General features: G+C 46.9%; 1 protein-coding gene across 4 annotated transcripts in view; it reads left to right on the forward strand.

Annotated features, from left to right (window-relative positions):
• Positions 1 to 18,287: 18,287 nt before the first annotated feature.
• The window catches only part of LOC115354027 (AT-rich interactive domain-containing protein 1B-like), a 199,753-nt gene continuing 196,851 nt past the window's right edge, over positions 18,288 to 21,189 (forward strand). For 3 of the 4 annotated variants that reach the window (XM_030044176.1, XM_030044178.1, XM_030044177.1), the window contains exon 1: positions 18,288 to 19,820. In XM_030044176.1, coding sequence (XP_029900036.1) covers positions 18,576 to 19,820 — 1,245 coding nt within the window. In that variant the 5' untranslated portion in view covers positions 18,288 to 18,575. The remainder of the gene's footprint in view (positions 19,821 to 21,189) is intronic. The other variant, XM_030044179.1, reaches the window with a different exon arrangement.

Below are 21,189 nucleotides of genomic sequence, written 5' to 3' on the forward strand. Positions count from 1 at the left end.
ATTTGGTCGTGGTGCTGGCGCTGGACCGCTGGTCAGGACTTCCACAGTCTGTGAACAGAGCTCTCCAGCTGAAGTGTTTTATTTTCAAAAGACGAATTTGAAATGGCTGCTTCACATAAACATTATTAGTGTAACTAAGAGATTTGTTGAAAAAAAAATTCATGGTCAAATTGTCAAATATGGTACAATATTCAGGACTGTCGCGGGACACGTTCTGTGAACAGAGCTCTGGTTACAGGCCGGTGAGCAAGCAGGCACGGGGGTGGGTGGGGACTATTTGCATATTCATAGATCTGCGCATTTTTAATAAGGGCAGGGTTTATTTACATTTGAGACACTAAAGGATGTTTTTCATGGAAAAACTTCTAAATATGTAACATTGATGAACTGAGGTTATTTTTAGGGACTTTTTAGGGGCTTAATAAATGACTGGAGGGGGACTTAAGTTGAGCTGTGTGCCACTCTAAGTCAGAATGAAAAGCCGCTGAAATTCTCGTTTGTTTCATGCGCAAATGTCACTTATGTAGTTTGCTGCAAATAAGCCGTGTACACTGTCAATATACCGTTTCTCATCCATGCAGTTGACTCAACTCTAATGACAACATTTTTATTTACCGCGGAATGCAGATGAGAACGCACTTCCAACTGTCTCCGGCTTAGAAAGTGGGAGGCCCCTGGGGTATTTGCCAGTATAATTCTCTTCTTAACACAACGACCTTACTCTGCTGTTGTTGTCAGATTTAGTAACGGCAGACACATGAGAGGAGCTGGTAGGAAAAAGTCTCCTTCGGCTTGTTCGAATGCCAACTGTGTGCACGAGCCTTCAAAGAACCCTCTTATGTCCGTGACGTACGACTGTTTCTCTGTAGACGGCGTCTCAGGGAGAGAAATGCTACCCCAGCACAACGCTACTGTCACCCAGCATACAGATGGAGGATCTGCCCTTGTGCACTTTCCCTGAAGTACATACTTACATAGATGGCTCTATTCTGCACTGGTGTGTGTTTGTGTTTGTGTGTGTGCGTGTGTGTGGAGTTCTTCCTGCAAGTAGGGTGAATTATGGTTGCTGCAAAGGAGTATTCTGTAGAGTGATTATTTTTAGTGTCTAGTTTTTCTCTCTCACTGTCTCTCTCTCACAAAATTGAGAAGAGCATCATTGAGTTAAACCTATTTTCAGTTATTGGCAAGATGATTTGAAGGAATCATGGCATGACTGTATGGGAAAGTGCTTGGTCCCAGACTATGATCCTGGCCACTGAGACTCGGCATGTTTAACCTATAACCTTTATACCCCCATGACGTTTTGCAAATATCCATTCTTTCTCCCATGACTGTCCGCTTTGGTGCAATGTGCTGACATAAAATAAAATCAATCTGCTTATTCAAGACTCACATGCTTTATTTGGCATCTTCCTCTTATTTTCCCAGTCCGTCTTTGATTGTTCAGGGAAATCTTGTGAAATGCAAATGGGGCCAAACAGAAAGTAATTGCTGCCGTGTGATGATTACGAGGGAGAACTAATGATGTCCCAACACCGGGGTCAGGCAGGGTTTAATTAGAGGAGGCACAATCAGTGTCACTTCACTCTCGCACGCTCCTGTTCCCGTCGCCTGCCTGGTCCTGTGCCAGCACGCTCTCCAAGAGGGTCTAAAGAAAATGGGCTGCTGATGTGAAAGGAGAGAGGAGGCAGAAATTAACGCCGCTAAGTTCCTTTGTTCCGAGCAGGGTTGTTTTGGAAATGGAGCCCCCTTAAGAAGCACTGGCCTGTCTGCAGATAGAGGTGGAGGTTAATGAACGGAGCAGAATGGAAAAGGTCGCCGTTCGTGCTCCTGAAAACATCATTCTGCTGTGATAAAAGCTTTGTGACGGTGGAAAAGCCGGACAAGTTCAGCGGCACCCATGCACAGTGCCAGTAGTCTCATATTATCCTCAACAGTAAAATGAAACACCTCCCATGCCTCTCGCTGAGATCATAAATTATTGTTCGGCAAGAATATGTTGTGCTAGTGAGCAGATTACTGAAACAAGGAGACCAGATTGTACAGATGAGTGAGACCAGCCAAGGAGAATAACTGTGGCCAACATTCCTGATTATCCAATCAGCGCTCCAAAAACATCAATTCCATCTCGTCAATAGATAATTAAGAGGGATAATTGGCTGGCTGTGCTCTGGGCAGACAAGCACTGCTGGTAAAGTTCCATCCCTTACCTCAGCATCGCACACAGACACGGCGGATACAGCCATGCACACAAGGTCAGCTACAACTGATGGAGCTGCATGGCTTTAAGATGGAAGCAATACTGTTTGTTATTGATCCATAGGATTTTGACAATGTATACTTTATTAGACAGTCATTTGCATATTATACAAACCTTGAAAACATGTTCCTAGTTGGACCAGATCTTTTACATTTAGAGGAATCGGGAATTTGTTCTAAAATAGGATCCATTCTTATTTTTAAACCACCTCTGTAGGATTATCTTACTGGGCTGCTAAAGGCCCATTATCACTGGGTCACCACCTTCCTCTTTTGTAGACCATTTTTCCCTTTTTTTTTAATATATTCTCAGCCATCTTGCTTAGAGCTGTTCAACCCTTTTAGATCCATGAGTGTCTGTGAAGTACAGGCCAGCAGATTTAACCGGACAGGGCCAGAGATTTAAAACATTGACCTGCCCGTCTCAACAGTTGTCCGCTAATCCATTCCACTGCTGTGCCTGTCCTCCCCCTTTTCCCTGCTCTGGTGAATAGCAACGTCCTTAATGTGTGAGATCAAGAGGAAAATAAGGCTCTCCAAATGGAATCAAATCACACGGAGGGGCTGCCCGGCTCGCGGCGAAAGGCCTCGGCAGCATTAGGGGCCAGAATGAGACAGAGCAATTGGACTGTAATTCCTTTCCCAGCTATTAGCCCGTCACAGCTTGCCGTTCACTCGCTCGCTCGGTTCGCTACTTGCCCCCCCCCCCATCCTCCCTCCCCTTCCCCGCCACCTCCCCCCAACCAATCGGCCTTTGATTAATTCATTAATTCACAAACAGGAGCTGAATCACGTCTCGGCGCTCGGTCGACTCAAATTGGATGCAGGGTAACAATCAGCCCCTCCCAAACCGGCCTGATTTGACAAATAAAAAATACAGCATTACAGAGTAAATAGATCTCTGTCCATTTGGCCCGATAATTTGTTGCGTTTTCATGTTTTATTTATGCTCAGAGAAGCTGCCTGCTCTCGTATATCACAGGCCCAACGAGGCAAGGCGGGTTGGGGTGTATTGATTTGGGTTGACTCCGCACCCCTCTGCGCAGCCCCACCCCAGCAGCCCCTGCTACACCCCTTGCAGTTTGCATTCGTCTCGTGCCTTTAGCCCTCTGGCCCTTGTGCATTGGCTCTCACTCAATGGTCCCCCTCCTTGGCTCACGCTAGGCCCAATCCCATTCCCATGCATTCAATATTCCCATTATAAGCTCATTAGTCTAGTCATTGTTTTGGGCTCATTAATAGGATATCCATCGCTTTAGACACCTCTGAATTACCATGTCACACTGTGGCCCCTTTCAGAGCATCAGCAGTGGGTGGATTTGCAGCGCTGCGTGTGTGTGTGTGTGTGTCTCTATGCCTGTGCTTGTGTGCACCGTGTCGACCTTGAGTTTGCTGACATGCCAGCCCCTCTAGAAACCTGCTGACACACTTCATGTAGATACACATGCATTGACTCTCGCACAGGCGCACACACACATACACACACACATGCACACACACAGGCACATACACACACACACAGTACTCCCTCCTCAGCTTCAGTTCCCCGCCCGCTTTCTCCCACAGGCTCGTCCGTCAGTGATGCAGGAGACAGTGGAGCGGAGCGGGTGGGGGGTGGCTGGGGCAGGATCAGGGTTTTTAAGATGCGAGGCAGGTCCTCCAATGCGTACGTATTGATCCTCGGAGGGCTCCCAGGCCCCCTTTTCCTTTCTTTCCCCAGCAGTGGAGGCCATTCATCACCGAGGCCATGACTGGGGAGCTCAAACAGCCGTCTCTGTCAGAAACGGGCTGTGCGGTGCCGCGCCGTGCCACGCCGAGCTGGCCTCTCCCATCGGGAGGGATGAAGCTCTGGCATGTGGGCTCGTGGCGTGATCTGCTCCGCTCACTCACAGGAGTCCTCTGCTGCTCGATGGTCAATGCACAGTCATGCCTCCATAAAGCCCTGTTTCCATTACCTACTCTATTGGATTGCAGTGTTCTTCTCTCGCCCAACATCTTATTATCGATTGTCAGGGAATAAAAAAAAAAAAAAAAATGTCAAAAAAGAGCAAACTGAGCATACTGTTATCCTCCTTGGTAAACGCAACACGTCTCACTGACGACAAAACAATCAATTTTCAAACGGCCGTTCTTGAGTAGGGCCATTTTTCTGACCTGCGCTCAAAGAGGAAATATGCATCTGAATATCCAGGTCATGTTTATCTTTGACATCATTTCCCCCGGCCGGTGATTTATGCGAGTCTCCTGCAGTCTCCCCTTCTTTCTTCTCTCCTGCCACACCTAGGTCCTCCCCCGCACCCTCATGTTTGATTGATAGTGACTTTCGACGCCATGGGGAGATGTGCATCCCAGCTGAGCAGAGGCTGGAGCTGCAGCAAGCCTCAGCCCGAGGTTGGACCATGACAAGGACGAACGGGGGAGAGAGAGAGAGAGAGAGAGGGAGGGAGGGAGGGAGGGAGCAGAGCGGAGCGTGGCCTCGGCGTCAGATATGTTTTAAATAACTTTGACAGAAGAGTTTTAACCGTCTCTCTGGGCTGGAGCTAATCTGATGTGAGAGGATGCCACGCTGAGGCTGATAGGACACAGAGATAGAGGTGGGGGGGGAGGTGGAGGAAGGGGGCCATGGAGGGAGAGAGAAAGGGTAATAGAGGTGCTCACTCAGCTGGTGGGAAATCTGCCCTCTTCATCTTTTCATCTCTCTCCCTCGCTCTCTCTCTCTCTCTTTATCTATCTCTCCCACTCTCTCTTTCTCACTTTGCCCCTGTCTCCCTCGCCGAGTTATATCCATTTACCACCAAGCCCCAGCTCTCCTCTCCTCTCCCTTCTTTCTCTTTCACACTCGGCGTCACGCTCTCTCTCTCTCTCTCTCTCTCTCTCTCGCCTCCCTTGCCTCCCTCCATCTCTCTCTCCCTCTCATCCTTTGCGCTCACCCTCTCCCCCGCCTCGCCGCTCCCCTCCCTTTGTCTTTCACAGACGATTTAGGAAGTCACAGCCTCTCCCTTCCATTTATGAAATTGCTCATGTTATTTTCTAACCCCACATCCCACCCCCCCCCCCCCCCCCCCCGCATACGTCTTAGCGGATGCATCCTCTCTCAGCAGACAGTCAGTCAGCAGCCCGGTCCTCCATCCAGAAAGCAGGCAGCTTTGCGGGCCCGCGTACACGGAAGGGGGCAATCCTCTCAAGCAGCACGAGGAGCCCCTGACACTGCGACCGTGCCGTTACACCGAGCACCCGGCCATTCTTAATCCCCACCCGTGGCCTCTTGTTTACCTTGACACCCTCCGGCCACTGTGAAAAGGCACACATGCACCTCCCACCCCCTTTTTTTTTTTTGGTCCCTGCAACTCTAACTGTTTTATGTCTCGCTGCTCTGAGGCCAAGTCGGTTATGAGTATTTCTCATGTGCCGGTGTGGTCAGATCCACGGGGCCTCCAGGGGTTACTGTCCTGTATGAGTGGTGCACTGTGTCAAGGCTGTGGAGGACTGAGGCAGCTGCAAGAGGGAATTCTAGTTTTGTGTTGAAGCAGAAGTCAGCTGCTGTGTGAATTAGAGTGAGATGCATTTTTTAATAATATATGTTCATATATGTTTTTCTTTGTGAGAAACGGTTTTAGTGTCAGAGGAATACTCTGGCCACTTTACTTCATTTGGGATCATTTAGAAGCCAGATTTGGCTTTAGGGTTGAGGTTAGCGTTAGAATTAGGTTAAGGTCAGGCCTTGCATGTTGGTGGCTCCAAATAGCAATGAAATGTTAATGGTATAAAAGATTAACTTTTCACTACTAAGAAATCATGCGAGTATCCAGTCGCTGGCTCCAGAACAACTCGAGGCCCTGACCAGCTCCATGCAAGTCAGTGGGACCTTAACTCAAATTCTTACTAAAATAAGTCTGAAGTATTTTCTTTTAATGTATCCCTTTATGAAGGTTGAAAAAAGTGCTATTACTGTAAGATGATGTGACATTATTATTGTTATTGACTGACAGGTCGCTTATGCACTTGGCTCCACCGTTTGTCTCAGTCTGGCAGCTCTGGCTCCAAAGTAGCATGACATGGTGGTGATGGGAAGCACAGTGTCCTGGCTTAACCTAGTGAACCCTGATTTTCCCTTAAATTTCCCCTTAACAGCTCAGAAGTTCGATTTTTTTTTTTTTCATATTGTGTGGCAATGTCAGATATATATTCTGTGTCTCCTGGTTGCAACACGGAAGCTGCATCACACGTATATTGAGTGAAATATTCAAACTCAAGATGTAATTCATCAGGACATATTTGCTATCTTTGGAAACCTTGGGATCTGTTCTCAAATTTAACAAAGCTGGGCAGCGGAGCAACGATAAACCCACCTGTGGGCACAGCAGAAATAAAGAAGTTAAAATGATCAGGTGGGAACCAAAGTGCGACATGCTCACTTTGTCCACTATTATTTTGCAGTTTATAGGGTCCTCACCTGACAACAGAATTCAATTAGGGCAATGAATACAAATCTGCAGCTCCCAACATGGCTGTTAACACAGATATATTTTTGCATAAGTATAGTACCTAGGACTGAACCCTAGGACCCTAAGGTTAGGGCTTAGGAAAGGAATGCTGACAGTGGAAGGGCCTCATATGGGCAGAGGTGCAAGGATGAGTGTATTTTTCAAACAACAGTGTGTGACACAGAGCAGAACAGACAGAGAGCTAGACAGAAAGAAGAGGGGAACAAGTGTGAAATGGCAAAATAAAAAAAAAAATCCCGAGGAGCATTGTTGCTTCTTGGCTTGCTGTGGGTGGGTGGGGAGTACAGGCAGGGAAGGAGAGAGAGAGAGAGAGAGAGAGAGAGAGAGAGAGAGAGAGTGAAGGAGGGTGGGGTGGGTGAAAGTGGCGGCCTGTCCTTGTGCCTCCTCCACTCCTCTCTCCAGCCCACTCCTCTCTCCTCTCAGCCTGTTTCTGGCTCATTACCCCCTCCGCCAGCAGACTTCTCCCTGGGCGGCAGTGAAAAGAACTGTCCTCTCTCTCCGACAGCCGCAGCCTGAGCACTGCCCTGCCCTCCTGATATTAATCACACACACACACACACACACACACACACATTCATGCACACACACTCCCTCGTGAGCCTCTCCGATGGACAGGCTGGCGGGCAGTCGTCTCTCCTCCTGGCCCTCACTTGCAAATGAGACATCCAACCTCTTAGAGAATCAGGCGAGGGACAGGATATTAAAAAAAGTTTTATGGGGGGGAACTTTGTTTTCATTATACAATGTTATGTGTGTGCATGGTTGTGGTTGGTGATACTGGTCTGTGTGTTTTTCATGCATGTCCTCACTTTTAGTTCTCTCATAAAACCCTATATTTCAGAAATGAATTATAGCCAATAGGGTTCAAACTGTATTTTGGACAGATATTGGCCTTTTATGAAAAACATTCAAATTGGCCAGTCAAATGTCCTCTACGGCCAAAAGGGTGGATATGTTGCAATTTGTGTGACTACATTTATTGTTTACAATTGAATATTTGTGAATATGATTATTACTGTTCTGGGTTTGGGTGGTTTTTAGTGATTGATAGTGTGTGATAGATACTTTTTCAGAGGCCTCTACACCCTGCCAAAAAAAATTCGTGGGGAAACAATAAATAATTGTCATGTCTGGATTTTTAGAGCGTATGAAAATGGTCACATTTAAACGCTGAACATCGGCCCAAACTATCAGCTACCGACAGCTTAAAAATAATAATAATAATTAGAATGATTAGCTTTGATATCAGCCATGAAACAGCAATGTTGGTCAAACCCTGGCAAAGACAGACAGCTGCACCCTTGCCCTGCGAAGTATGCTAGCGTGTTTACTCCACATTGCCGCCTCTTCCCGTAAGATATCCCCTCCCTCCCTTTACCCTCTTTGCCCTCTCTTAAAACCTGTGCCCGCTGACAGTCTGCCAGGTGTGCCCGTACCCAGGAGACATGCCCGGTGTCACCAAGCGAGCGGGCTCACATTGGCCACGAAGAGAGGCGAGATGCCAGCTCGGCCACAGAATAACTTGCCGGGGACGGAGTATCCGTGACGCTGGTGTGTGTGTGTGTGTGTGTGTGTGTGACATTGGCTGGCTGCCTTCCCTCTCCTCTCGGCGCAGCTCAAGGCCCCCAGCTCTGCCTTCACACACCGACTGGCTAAGTGACCCGGTGTCCAAGTGACATATTCCCTGGCAGGGAGTCAGAATATGAAATGATCGTATTATTCACGTCCTACCTTTGACATTGTCTGTTAGCTGTATGCCGGGCAGCACGGATAGAGCTACAATCTGGCTACACCGTGGTCCAACCCGAGGCACTGGATCCCTCCTCTCTCTTCCACAAGCTTCCTCTAGCACTGGCCTGCACTGACCGTGTCTCCTCTATGTTTTATTGTTGCACCGCACCATTCAAAACAAACAGTCACCCCGAGTCCCTCATGCACTGTGTTTCTCTCCAGCTTGATGCTGTGCTAATAGCTTAGCTTCCAGTATAGTGCTGTTGTCTGTCCCCTGGGTGCTCCTTGTGTCTTCCTGCTCTGATGAGAGCGGCTGGACACTGGGGAGTCGCCGTCTCTGTTCTCAGGCAGACTATGCAATTTAAACCTGCCTCGGGCATGTAGATATTACTCCCTGGCGAGATGGCTGAAAATTAATGGAAATTGTTTTAGAGGAATCATTATTAACATTCTCCTTTGGATGCCCTTTTGTCATCTCTCAGCCCCGTCGCCTCTCCTGTTTTATTCTCACGTTAATTTATGCAGCCGTTGACATTCCTGTCGGAGTGTGACTGTGCTGGGAAATATGAATAATCAGACTGATAATTAGTAATTGCTCCGTCACTTCAATGAGCATATATTTTGCCATTACCAGAATATCAATCATGCATTTATTATCTTACTTAGCTGTTGTTTTCCCTGTTATGTTGACTGCCAACATTTCTGTTTTCTAGCAACAATTAAGTGATGCGTGGATAAGTCTGCCACTGTTGAAAGCTTGTACATTAATGAACAGGCAGGAAGGTATTACAGTTTTTCTCCTCATGTTTCCCCCGCTCTGAAGAAGGCTTGGTTGCAATGTAGTATAACATAGCAGAGTCAGTCATCTCTGGCACCAGGGAATCACATTCCCTCACATATACGGCTCAATTTCACACCCCAGGCTGGATTAAGAGGCCTCTTCGCTTCGGGCCTGCGCAGGAAAAAGGGTAAATATCACCCTTGTTCCTGGTGCCGGAAAATCCGCTATTTAAATGGGGAGTAATAGAATTGACATTTTCCAGTTCATTATGCAGCCCCTGACCTTCACGATGTATGACTTGGATACTTCTCCGGCAGGAGGCGAGGCCTAGTTCTCCCTAATGGGAGATGTTTGACCTTGTCAGGAACTAAGGGGAGGTCAGGGATGAAGGAGGCTGAATTCAGCCCCAGAGAGATGGGACACAGAGGAGGGGAGAGGTGGGAAACACCTGCAACCAAAATTAAGAACAGCATAACATGCTAAAGAGCTGTCAAGATGGCAATCAGCAGGAAGATGGAGTTGGACTGCAGAGAAACTTGCTGGCACTCAGTGCTAAAAATGTGTAAAGTCTCTTAATCTAAGACTGTCTTGGCTGAAGTGAGTGAGTGATGGCTGTGTTTGTTTTGGAAAGAAATACACTTTTGATACATTATGTAAATTCCTGATCTGTGGGGATGATCTATAGCTGTTGAATGTGTATTACATCATCTGGCCTTCAGATTTGTGTTTATCTCTGTTTGTGGCCAAACTGCTGAAGCTTATCACAGATGGATTCAACTAATCTTCAACTGGCTTTCTGCCTTTATGTCCAACTGTACTTGAAAGACTCCTCAGGATTCAAGATAAATCCATCTCACTCTGTCACCAAACGTAATGAAAAGTAATCATATCGGAAGTCTTTCACGGATTAGGCTGTTTTGAATGTGACTTATAATCTCTTCCATTTGTGTGAACTACAATGATGTGCACTGGCCGCCTGGCAGAGATAATCTTATTACCCAGTTGCCTTTTGTTTTCTGCTGCCTTGCTTTTATTCTTTATTAAAACATTTTGCTGCATTAAACATGCTAATTTGTGGCTGGGCGTAATTGGGGTCTTGGTTTAAAAACCTCTCCCCTGTTTGGTAGAAGATTAGGAATTTCATCCTCAGGATTATGTATAGAGTACAGTGAAAGCCCATGAAATAGTCTTGCTTCCCATTATGTTTAAAGCCACTCAAGCTTATTCATGTAAAAAGAGAATGTATTATTCTCAAAAAAAAAAAAAAAAGCTATTGTGGTATAACAAAAAGATGTTAGACTGAGGCTGTTTTGATTGATGGGATCGGTTGGTTGATTAGCGCCTGCTCCGTCAGTGTACTTAGGGGGTCAGCTTCATCAAGCCAATCAGCTTTCAATAGATGGAGAAGCCCTCGCAATTCTAGTCGTGTATTTTCAGGATTGGGAGACTCAGACCAACGCTCACTATCAGAGCCGCAACAATAAAGCTGTCAAATCGACTATTTTACTATCATCACAAACGGAGCAGCAGCAAACCTAGCTGTGGACACCAAAAAGGAGAATGTGAGCTGAATGAAACCCAGGCACTCACACAGGAATCCTCACTGATCATTGGTGGCTTTCATGAGCTTCAGATGTTGGGAGATCAGAGCTTTAATCTCGCTCTGAAATGATATCTCACAATGTGAAATGATTCCCTGATCTGCTCAAAAATGTCAAAGAAAGCGCAAAGAGAATATTCAGGTGTCAGTATTTCTGCCTAGTTCACCTAGGGGTCTAACAAGTGATCACACAGAAAACGAGGAATCTCTCCCCCATAATAGTGAGCAACTTTTGATTTTGTGTCAAAACATATTTAAAATTTGAACAGTGCCGTCATTCCTGTGGCGCGCCGCTCTCTCCGTGGGGCTTGTCACAGGAGGCGTCACGGCATGCAGTTCCAATACATGAAGCTCCTTTCATTTTTCTGTCTGACATGTTAAGTGGCGTGATGGTACAAAGAGGCTCCATTTTAATTGTTTGGACAGATCACTCAAGGGAAAGGGGCTTTGATTTTGAGTGTTGACAGAATAGGCACAGACTCGTGGAGTTGCTTTGGTGTCTGGCCTGCCAGTTCTGCCACGGCGCTGTATTGATGGTGATGGACTTTTTACTTCTGGCCGTATATACGCTAAAGGGCACCCTTTGTCCAGCCCTCCACAATGGGAATTGTTTGGGGAACTGGGTTACTAGAATGTACCGTGACGCAGGGAGTACGTCCTGTAGCTCAGCCCGTTTGGGATTGTATGTTAAGAGCTATTCAATCAAATCTGGATTGTCAGTCAATTTTTATTGGACAATCTTTCAGGCTATTAACAAGAAGGCTAAGCAGCAAGCCTAGTGATAAACAAGCCATTGATCTATAAACATAGGTCTACTGTATGTGTAATATCTGTATTAAATAAGACAAATGGGCACTTGATCTGTGCTGTGCAGGCACTTTGTGGAATGGGAGTATACTCAGATGAAGCCTAGTGAACAGTGAGAAATCACCTGTTGATGGCCCATAATGTAATAGAACATTCCTTTTGAATGGGCGGGAGCCATAATGTCACACAGTCCATTAATATTCTCCTGCTGCGTCCGCGTCTTGGCTCCCTGCTCTGGGGAAATGATTAGGGTGACGGACGATGGGGCGATGACACAAGAAAACAAGTTCCCCACCTCCTCTCTTCCCCTCTCTCCACCACCCCCCTCTCTCCACTCCCCCTCCCCTCCGCCCTTCAACACAACAGCCACAAATTACCCACTTTGCTCTCAATATTATCAGGGCTGATCATTGCTGTCCATAATTAGAGTCTTGGTGTCATCTAGCCTCCATTAGGCTAACAATAGAGCCTTGGAATAAGGCCACTTTGGGCAAATAACGTGTTGAGAACACTTGACTTTTGTGAAGAGATAGTGGAAAGCCTCTGATGCCATTACTGAACAAAACGGCCTTGAATGGCTCTGTGCCTGGCGGCTCTGTGAGAGCCAGGGAAAGGCAGACCGTGGAATCAACTCTGCTGCAAAAAACACACATAAACACATGCAAAGATGCATGGGATGCATATACAAGCCATTGATTCTCTCAGTTATTCTTATACACTTACAGACAGACGCACACACACAAGCCTCTGTGCTCACACAGTGACAGTGTTTTCTCTTCCCTTGCCCATATTTCTTTGACAGAGACACAAATACAAATATCATCAAACTGCACGCTGTAGCCTAGTGGAGCTTGTATTTCAATCACACAGCGTTAGATAGCTTGCTGCTGAGTTTCCTCGCGGGCTACGGGGAGAGAGCGCGCTCTGTATTCTGAGCCCAGGCCCCGTTTGATCTCCGTCATCGCCCCTCTAAGACATCATTGTGTAACACTGTAAAAGCGGACGGCTTCACGGAGCGAAGGAAATATCAAGGAAGTTATTCATAAATATTAGATAAGATCAAAACAGCCGCTTGCTCTCAGACTCTGAGCTCCTGGGTCAAGCCATCCACATCCCTTTGATTTTTCCTCTCCCACTCAGGCTGAGCAGGGAGGATAGAGCGTGCATTGAAATTGAAGCCCCCCTGAAAGAGTCTGAAAACATGAAGAAAAGCAAAAATCGTATACAGTCCAATCCTGTTACTAATAAGCCGGTAATAAAGCACAAATACTCTGTTTTGTTCCATTTCTGATCAACACTTTTCATTATTCATAATTCTCTTGTTTTGATTACCGTCCCTAACGCACAGCGAGCCAAACCTGAGGAGATTAATAGGCAGCATTCTCCAAACTCTTCCTCCTCTCCTCTGGAGCTGACACAAATTGGTGAAATATCACTTTGATCATGCCTCCTGAACAACAAACAAAGCACAAACCTAATTAGCCTAATTCAAAATCGTTCCAAATGCCTCTGTTTGTTATGAAAGCCTTCCTTCCCTGTGCCGTTGTTAAAGAAAACCAAGTTGGATGAGCGTCATTGTTCTCGCGCTGCGTGTGTCTGCCTGTGTGTGTGCGCTTGTAGGTGCACTATGTAGATGCGTCCCCAATTGTGTCGTACGGTGTGCGTGACCTTTGACCTTTCAGCGGAGCACAGGCAGAGGGCGCCAGTCGCTGTGATGTCTTTCAAGAACATGCATCCCAGGAGGCGGCGTAAGAAAATCTGTTTTGAACAGGCTTGCAGGCTTTACTGGGGTGTTTTGCTGTTTGAGATCTCACTCAGCTGACTCCTTTGTTGATGTTACTCACCCCATCAGGGTAAAAATGTCAGGTGGCTGGGGAATTTTGGAGCTGTTGAATCACTCTGATTCATTGCTCCAGCATTTTCTTGATCCTAATAAAAGACGGGGTGAGGATCTGCTGATGTACTTACTATAAACTGAATAAATGATCATACCTTCTCGTGCATCTCAGAGTTTTTACCACATTCTTGTTGATCATATCAGGAGGCCTCTATACCCGGTTATGAATATGCTAACTCCACCATTCCACGCTGGAGTGAAGAAATGAGCAAGGCGCTCATCTTTTTGCTGCCGGTGCCACTAATTTGCTGTAAAAGTTGACGCATCATGCCGGCGCGTGTTTGCTAACGGGCATTTTTTTTTTTTTTTTTTCCAAGGGTAGCGATCAAGCCGCACGGCATTTGAAGTGTTCAAAACTCACTGCAAACAGCATGAAGTCTACCTTGCAATGCTAGCGGATTAGCTCACGTTGCCTCGCTAACATATGCAATGACTGCCGGCGAGCTCTTCCCCATTAGGTTGGCACATCAAAGGCGGCGGGAGAAGTTCTTCACAGGCAGTTAAAAGTGGGCTCAGTGTGGATCTTGTAAATGCCGTCTTTGAGTCTGTGCCTCTCGGGGGACACTTCACACACTCCTCCGCTCAGGAGAAGGGAGGGAGGAAAGGAGAGAACCAGTGACAGGCATCAGAGGGGAGGAGGGAATGGGGAGGATGGGTTGAGGGGGGGGTGCTGAGAGCCCAGTCCCCTGTCACCATCAGGATAGGATCTGTGGATGAAGAAAATCACTCTTCGCTCCTCTCTCTCTGTATGTATCTCGCTCTCATCCCTCTTCCTCCTCTTCACACTTCACATGATAGCTGACAGTGAAAGTGGAGCATAGCTGTTTTTTCCCTTTTTCTTTTGAGTCATGTTTTTCATAACACATAAATAGAGCACACGGTGTCCTGGGAATTCTGTGATTCTGTGTTTCAGTATACGGGCGGACACAATAGCATCCACTCTTCTCAAGCGTTGTTGAAAACATTTTATCCATCATAGCAGTTTGTAGGGCTCTGGTGAGGCCCTCGGCTCCGCAAGGAGCTGAAAGGAATAAGAGATGTGTTTTGTTAGCAGCCACACAAACACAGATATGCACACACACACACACACACACACACATGCAAGCATGCTCCCTAGCCCATCGTTGCCTGGTTTTGCAGACTGATCAATGCAAATGCTGTTATTTACCCAAGCCTGAAATGAAAAGACTATGGATCATTTTGATGCACTTCCATAAGGTGTGCTCACAATGGCTGGCTGGTTGGCTTCAGCTACAAACCCCCCTTAATACAAGAGGCTTTTTCCATTCCCTCACCACCACCACCACCACCGACCCAGCCCCGCTCATGCAAAATATACTAACACACATCCTCTCTCATACACAAGCCATCGTCTGTCTCCACTCCTGCCGTGCATCCTCTCTTTCTCTCTCTCTCTTTCTCTCTCTCTCCCTCTTTCAAACACACACACCCACAGTGTGACACCAGGGCTGCATCCTCCTGAGCTGTGTGTGTGTGTGTGTGTGTGTGTGTGTGTGTGTGTGTGTGTGTGTGTGTGTGTGTGTGTGTGTCAGGCTGACCCACTTTCTGTGCTTGGCCAGGCTTGTGCTGCTGCTGTCTGCTGTGCTGTGCTGTTCTGTGCTGTGCTGCTAGGGGGAGATCCCTGCAGACTCCCCCTGAACAGGCTCCAGCTCCAGTTCTCCTCCTGACAGACACTCACCGTGGCATGTTATCCCCCCGCGGATTGGAGACCTCTGCCTCTCTGTCAGCGTGTGCATGTGCATGTGCATGTGCATGCGTGTGTGTGTTTCAGAGGAGCCTTGATGCAGATACACAAATGAGTGCCCACAAATATGCATGCACATGTGCACACACACACACACACACACACACACACACTCAGTTGCACCATCCTCCCAGTGCACACACACTCACGCACACACACTCACTCTCACACACACACACACATATTCAAAGCACATAGCATCCCAGATCTGTATATTTTTAATTCCATCCTCCTCCTCCTCCTGCTGCTCCTCCTCCTCTCTTCCCCGTGTTTGTCTGGAGTTATTGTTTCAATCTTGCTGCATCAGGGGGCCCCTGAAGGTTATAAATTAAACATAAATGCAAATGCGCTGAGCCATTGTTCCCCCCCACCACCACCCCACCCTCCACCCCCTCCCACCCATCCTTGCCATTCAAACAGATCAGTGTGTCTGCGGATTAATAGGAGAACAGTGGGCTTTTTTTAATGAGTGAGAGAGGGAAATTAGAGTTGCAAAGCCACAGCGCGGCGGCACACCCAGAGCTGCAGCCGAGGCAACGGCATGAAAAGCCAGGCGCCATCATAGAATATGCTAATGCCCGGGTCCCCTCACTGTCTGCCTTAGTGTTGCTCTAGATGAGATCAGACCTTAGGCTTTGATCTGGGATGCTGATGGGAGCCAGAATCGTCATGTGCACAAAGTACAGAGAGCCGTAATGGTGTGGATGGGGTTTGTTCTAATCAGAAAAGGTGTACATAACCAGCAGTGAATCTCCAGTGGTAGACATAGCTACTGTTCTTTCATGTTGAGTCATTCTTGGTGACTTAAGGTGATAAAAATTTGTCTATGCTCTTACACACACTTAGGAATAATAGTCACTTATTGTTTTTGTCACTGACACATTGTCTTTCTCTCTCTCTCACTCTGTCTCACACACACACATGCACACACACACACACATACACACAGAGGATGTAAATGTGATGTCTTCTCGGGGTGTCCTACAGATAAATAGCCATCTGGTCCTGTTGATGCTATAGGCTGGGCCTGAGCCCACTGAATGGTGAACGCCATGGAGACTTTGTAGTTGCACTATAACAACGGTGATGGCTTTTATTCTCTGCCATATGGGCTCATAAAGGCAAACGGCTGGGAAAGGTTTCTAGGGATGTCACTCGCTTTTATATGTCTCCAATGAGCAAGATTCCATGTGGAAAAGCAACATAAACCCCCTCTTGCTACCATGCTGATAATATGAATCCTATTGATTTTGTTTGTGCGCCATGTTGATTTGTCCACAAAATGCATTATTTAGAAATGTCACCTCATAAAACCTTCCCATCCACTTGCTCTGCACTGTCCTGCTCAAGCATGAGGAGCTCCTCCGCTTGCAACTCGAAGATGTAACTTGTACTGACAGTGTATCTCCAGCAGGGGTCTTCCCATTGTCGTGGACATGGCATTGTATAGTGAATCATTGCACACTGTAAGGCAACGACTGTGCCTTAGTGTTTTTGCCCATATATTATCTAAAACAGTAATTAGGTGTTAAAAATATAGGATCAACATGGTTGCCATCACCATCATCATGGACATCATAACCTTAACCAGTGTCATCACCAGCATCATCATCATCCTCATCTTTATCCTCCTCATCATCTTTTTTATTACCAGCACCACCATTATCATTATCATAGCTATCCTCACTACAACCTCCATTCCCAAATCCATCTCTTCTCAGCCCCCCTCTACCCTTCTTTCATCCGCAGCTCCCTCTGTTGATCAAATGCATCTGATCTCATCAAAGCGGACCCTCTGCTCATTCAGGTCCCAACAGACACCCGGGCTTCTTTACTAAGCACTATTTTGCATTCGTGTTTGAATACCACTGATGGAATATGCAGCATGTTGAAGACTTAGGTTCTATGTGTCCCTAAACGACAGCTTGGGGTTGATTTTTGTTTCGATTACAAATGGTGCTCGTTTGTAAGTGCATTTGCTTTCATTCTCCTTATTACACTCAACACGAGTTCGTCTGGCAAAACAGATGGAAGAGTGTCACCTTTTCTTCAGAAAAGACCCTAACCTAAAACAGCTACAACATTCCTATTACATCTTGCAGAGAAACACAGTGGGTTAACTTCGACCCAGAGTATCACTTTAATATTCCCAGTATAATCCCATAGATTATTTAATGTAGTTTCTAGTTATGGTGGTGATAATTTCTTCTCAAATCTTCCACAAAATTGCTGTCGTTCATTTTCGTATATATGGACATTACTCTTTCAAGCTTAGGAGAAGTAATTGGAGAGTGGGCTGGGTGAACTTTACAGTATAGTGGCATTATAGATATATTACAACATAATTGCAGCTACAAAGTGTGATTACATTCTTATTCCGATGGCAACATTATTGCGCACAGCTTGTGGTTGCGTGTCCGACTCCTGTCAGAGCTGCAGAGAACTGGCTTGAGTCGAGGGAGAGAGAGGCTGGGAAAAGGGAAAAGCAGATCTGGAGTTTTGGTTGGAGACTGAGTGTTGAGCAAAGGAAACCTCTGATGTGTGTATTTGATCCGAGCGGAGTGGAGTGGAGCGCCATCATCAGTGCGTAATTTGGAGACAACTTGCACCGGTAAATGTGTGCGTAAAACTATTTTTGTGCAAGTTTATATGAAGCGCCCCTCTTCAAACGTCTGAGGTGCATTTAAAAGAAATCTAGCCTCTGTGTTAAAATGAGGAAAACGGGTGTCATAAGAAGGACTTTGGAGCATATTCACGTACGTCTTTTAATTGGAAACTCGACCCGTACAGCACCCTAAAATGCCAAAACATCAAACTGCAGCATGCGTATGGCCCGCTACTCCAGTCCGGATTTTCCATGTGAGGCGCGCCGGAGCCCTGGAGGTGGATAAGCTTGTAGAGCCCGCTCTCTCTCATGCCATGCTGGGCCACAAGGGCTCCGGGAGACGCTGCTACATTTTACCGAGAACCGGGATGGAGGAGAGGTGGAGGGGGGAAGAAAAAAAGTTTCATTTAAACCTGGCAGAGAAACTTTCAACATGAAGCCGCACTGACGCACCATTTCACCACCGCCACAACAGCAACAACAGCGCTAGAACAAAGCTTGCTTTCCCATTGAATACATTTTTTCTCCTCCCAGCTTGTGTTTTTCTCTCGTTTCTTGTCTTATTTTCTGTATGCGAGGCTGGTCGGGGCTTGCTGTCACTGCGCGCTGAGATGTTGGAGTGACCATGGCTGCGCAAGTGGCATCGGCTCCGACCAGAACTAATAATAAAAATAAGAAATTATCCAGCGGTTTGGGTCCGGAGCTCAATTCGGGGAAATCCGGAGGAGGAGGAGGGACCGTACAGCGGACTGGACCGATGCTGGGAGCCGGAGATGGGACTCTGAATAATGTAGACCATCACCGCCGAAACGAGCTCAACATGGTCCATTCAACTTCCACGGCTCATAACGCTCCGGACGGCCACGATAAGGACAGGGACAGTGGGAATAACCTTACGTCCGCGACGGCGTCGACAAATTCAACCACTTCCTCGATGGAAACTGGTTTGATCGCGAACCACAAGCTGAAATATGTGGGGAGCGGAGATCCCCCTCAGCCTCAGCCGCCGCAGCAGCAGCAGCCGCCGCAATTCAGTCAATTTGCGCCACATCATCAGCGACAAATCCAAAGTAACAACATCAACAACAACGGTCAGGGGGCCCGGGGCGATCGAGGTATGGATCACCAACACCACGGAGGCAAAGAGAACCTGTTGGGGGGCCAGGGGGAGCCACAGCAGCAGCACATGCCGGGGAAAGGTGAGGGGGATCTCACCTGTAAACCCGGGGAGAGGATGATGGGCTCCAGGTACGAGCACCCCAACTTGGGACCAACGGGTAACAACTCCGAGTTTAATAACAACTATTACACTTCAAGGCCCTGTTATGAGCAACATGGCGGACAGCAGCAACAAAGCAGTGGGATGGGGATAATGCACTCCTCGGCACATAACAGCATGGAGAACTCCCACGAAGCAGGGTACCACAACAGCCAGTACAACCAGTACCCGGCTTACCGGGCGGGCTACGGCGGCGGGGCCTATGGGATGATGGGCCCCTCGGGGTCCCGCCAGCCTGCAAACATGATGATGGGCAGCAACTCCTCAACAAGCCACGGCAAGGCTCCTCTAGGAGCTGCCCCCGGTGGCTTTCAGAGGTTCCCCGGTCAAAGTCAGCAGCAGCATCCCTCAGGGGCCACTCCGACCCTCAACCAGCTGCTGACATCTCCGAGTCCAATGATGCGGGGTTATGGCGGTGCCTATCAAGACTACAGTGGCCCCACAGCGCAGCAACAAGCCGGCATAGGCCTGGGAAAAGACGCGGGCCCCCAGTATGGAGCCACCTCGGCGCACGGCTGGGGAGGGCAGCAGAGAAACCACCCTCATTCAATGAGTCCAGGCAACGGAGGGCAAGGCCTCAGCAGGACGCAGGTAAAAACTAGTTTTGGAAACTTCACAATTAAGCGCTGCGGTGTGGATCAGAGAACTAACTCGAGTTTCTCAGCTCTAGCGTGTCACTCCCTTCAGCTATAATTATCAGGGGGTGTTCACCACAAATATGGGGCCTGTTTGCCTCGAAAAAGGCCTTTTATATGTTAAAGTGTTTTTGTGAATTATAGAATAATTCATGCGTAATATTTTGGCCTAATATTTTGTTCAAGGTGACTTTATGCAAAAGAGAAGTCATTATATTTGCATATTTTGCACTCTGGCAAACATTTCAAATATATGCGAGATTTAGTAAGATATACAAGAAAATTGGCAAAATTATGCACAAAGACGCACAAAATATGTTAAAAGCATTTTTTTTTTTTTAAATTGGCCTTATAATGTTATAGGGTGGTTTTCGATTTGATCCAAAAGCTGTAACATTTTTCACATTCCAATCGTGTATCATATGTGCTGTAACTCATTTTGTAGTCTCTTTCTGTGAATTAAAAAGCAATATTGATGTTGAGTAGATTCGCCCCTCTGCCGACGTGGTCTCAGACACGTTGCAAAACGCCCTGTTTAGAGGACGCGTTGTGTTCGAGGTTCTTATCGAAGTGAACTCAGATATTTTTATAGATTTAATTGCCGAAATATTTTTAGATCAAACGCAGATGTTCTTTGAAATTCTCCATCCTCTCATATTTCCGTGATTTGAAAAATAGATCAGCCACTGCGGCTGTCGAAAGCGACGGACCGCCTGCCTCTTGCTGTGCGCTCTGTGGTGAGTGGATAGCGCGTCTTGTGCGCCTGGTTTGTTCCCATTCAGCTCTGGTCGGAATTTGAATAGTGGAGGTAAACTGGCTGAAAGCTCTCCATACTCCTGGCTCACAGTTGACACCCAGTCTGCCATCTGATTGGCTCCCAGTAGCCCCGCTGGGCAGCCTGCGCACAGAAAAAAGGAGGGTTCTTGCTGGGATCTTTGGCCAGGGCAGTGGAGCAATGCTGCATTCATGTCATATGGGAATAAACGGGACTTGGAGGCTCTGAAACGACATGATTTAAGTTTACTGAAGCTTGCAGCTCCTAATAATTATTCTTATCTTTTTTTCCCTCACACTTAACAGACGAGCACTTTGTGTGTGTGGTGTATTGGAATTAATGTTTTACAGCGTAGGCTACCACACAATTCAATGTAAGCCAGAAAAAAAAAAAAATCAAGCAAGTGGATGTGTATTTTCGTGGCATTTTAAAGTTATTCAGAGGATTATAGATTAATTTAGAAGTAAGGTGTGTTGTCAATTTTGTTTGTTTTATTTAAAATGAATTTATTACCTTCCACAGTATGCTGCAGAAATTTCCTTTTGCCAGT

The sequence above is a fragment of the Myripristis murdjan genome, chromosome 22 (genome assembly GCF_902150065.1).
Source record: "Myripristis murdjan chromosome 22, fMyrMur1.1, whole genome shotgun sequence".
Lineage (NCBI taxonomy): Eukaryota > Metazoa > Chordata > Actinopteri > Holocentriformes > Holocentridae > Myripristis > Myripristis murdjan.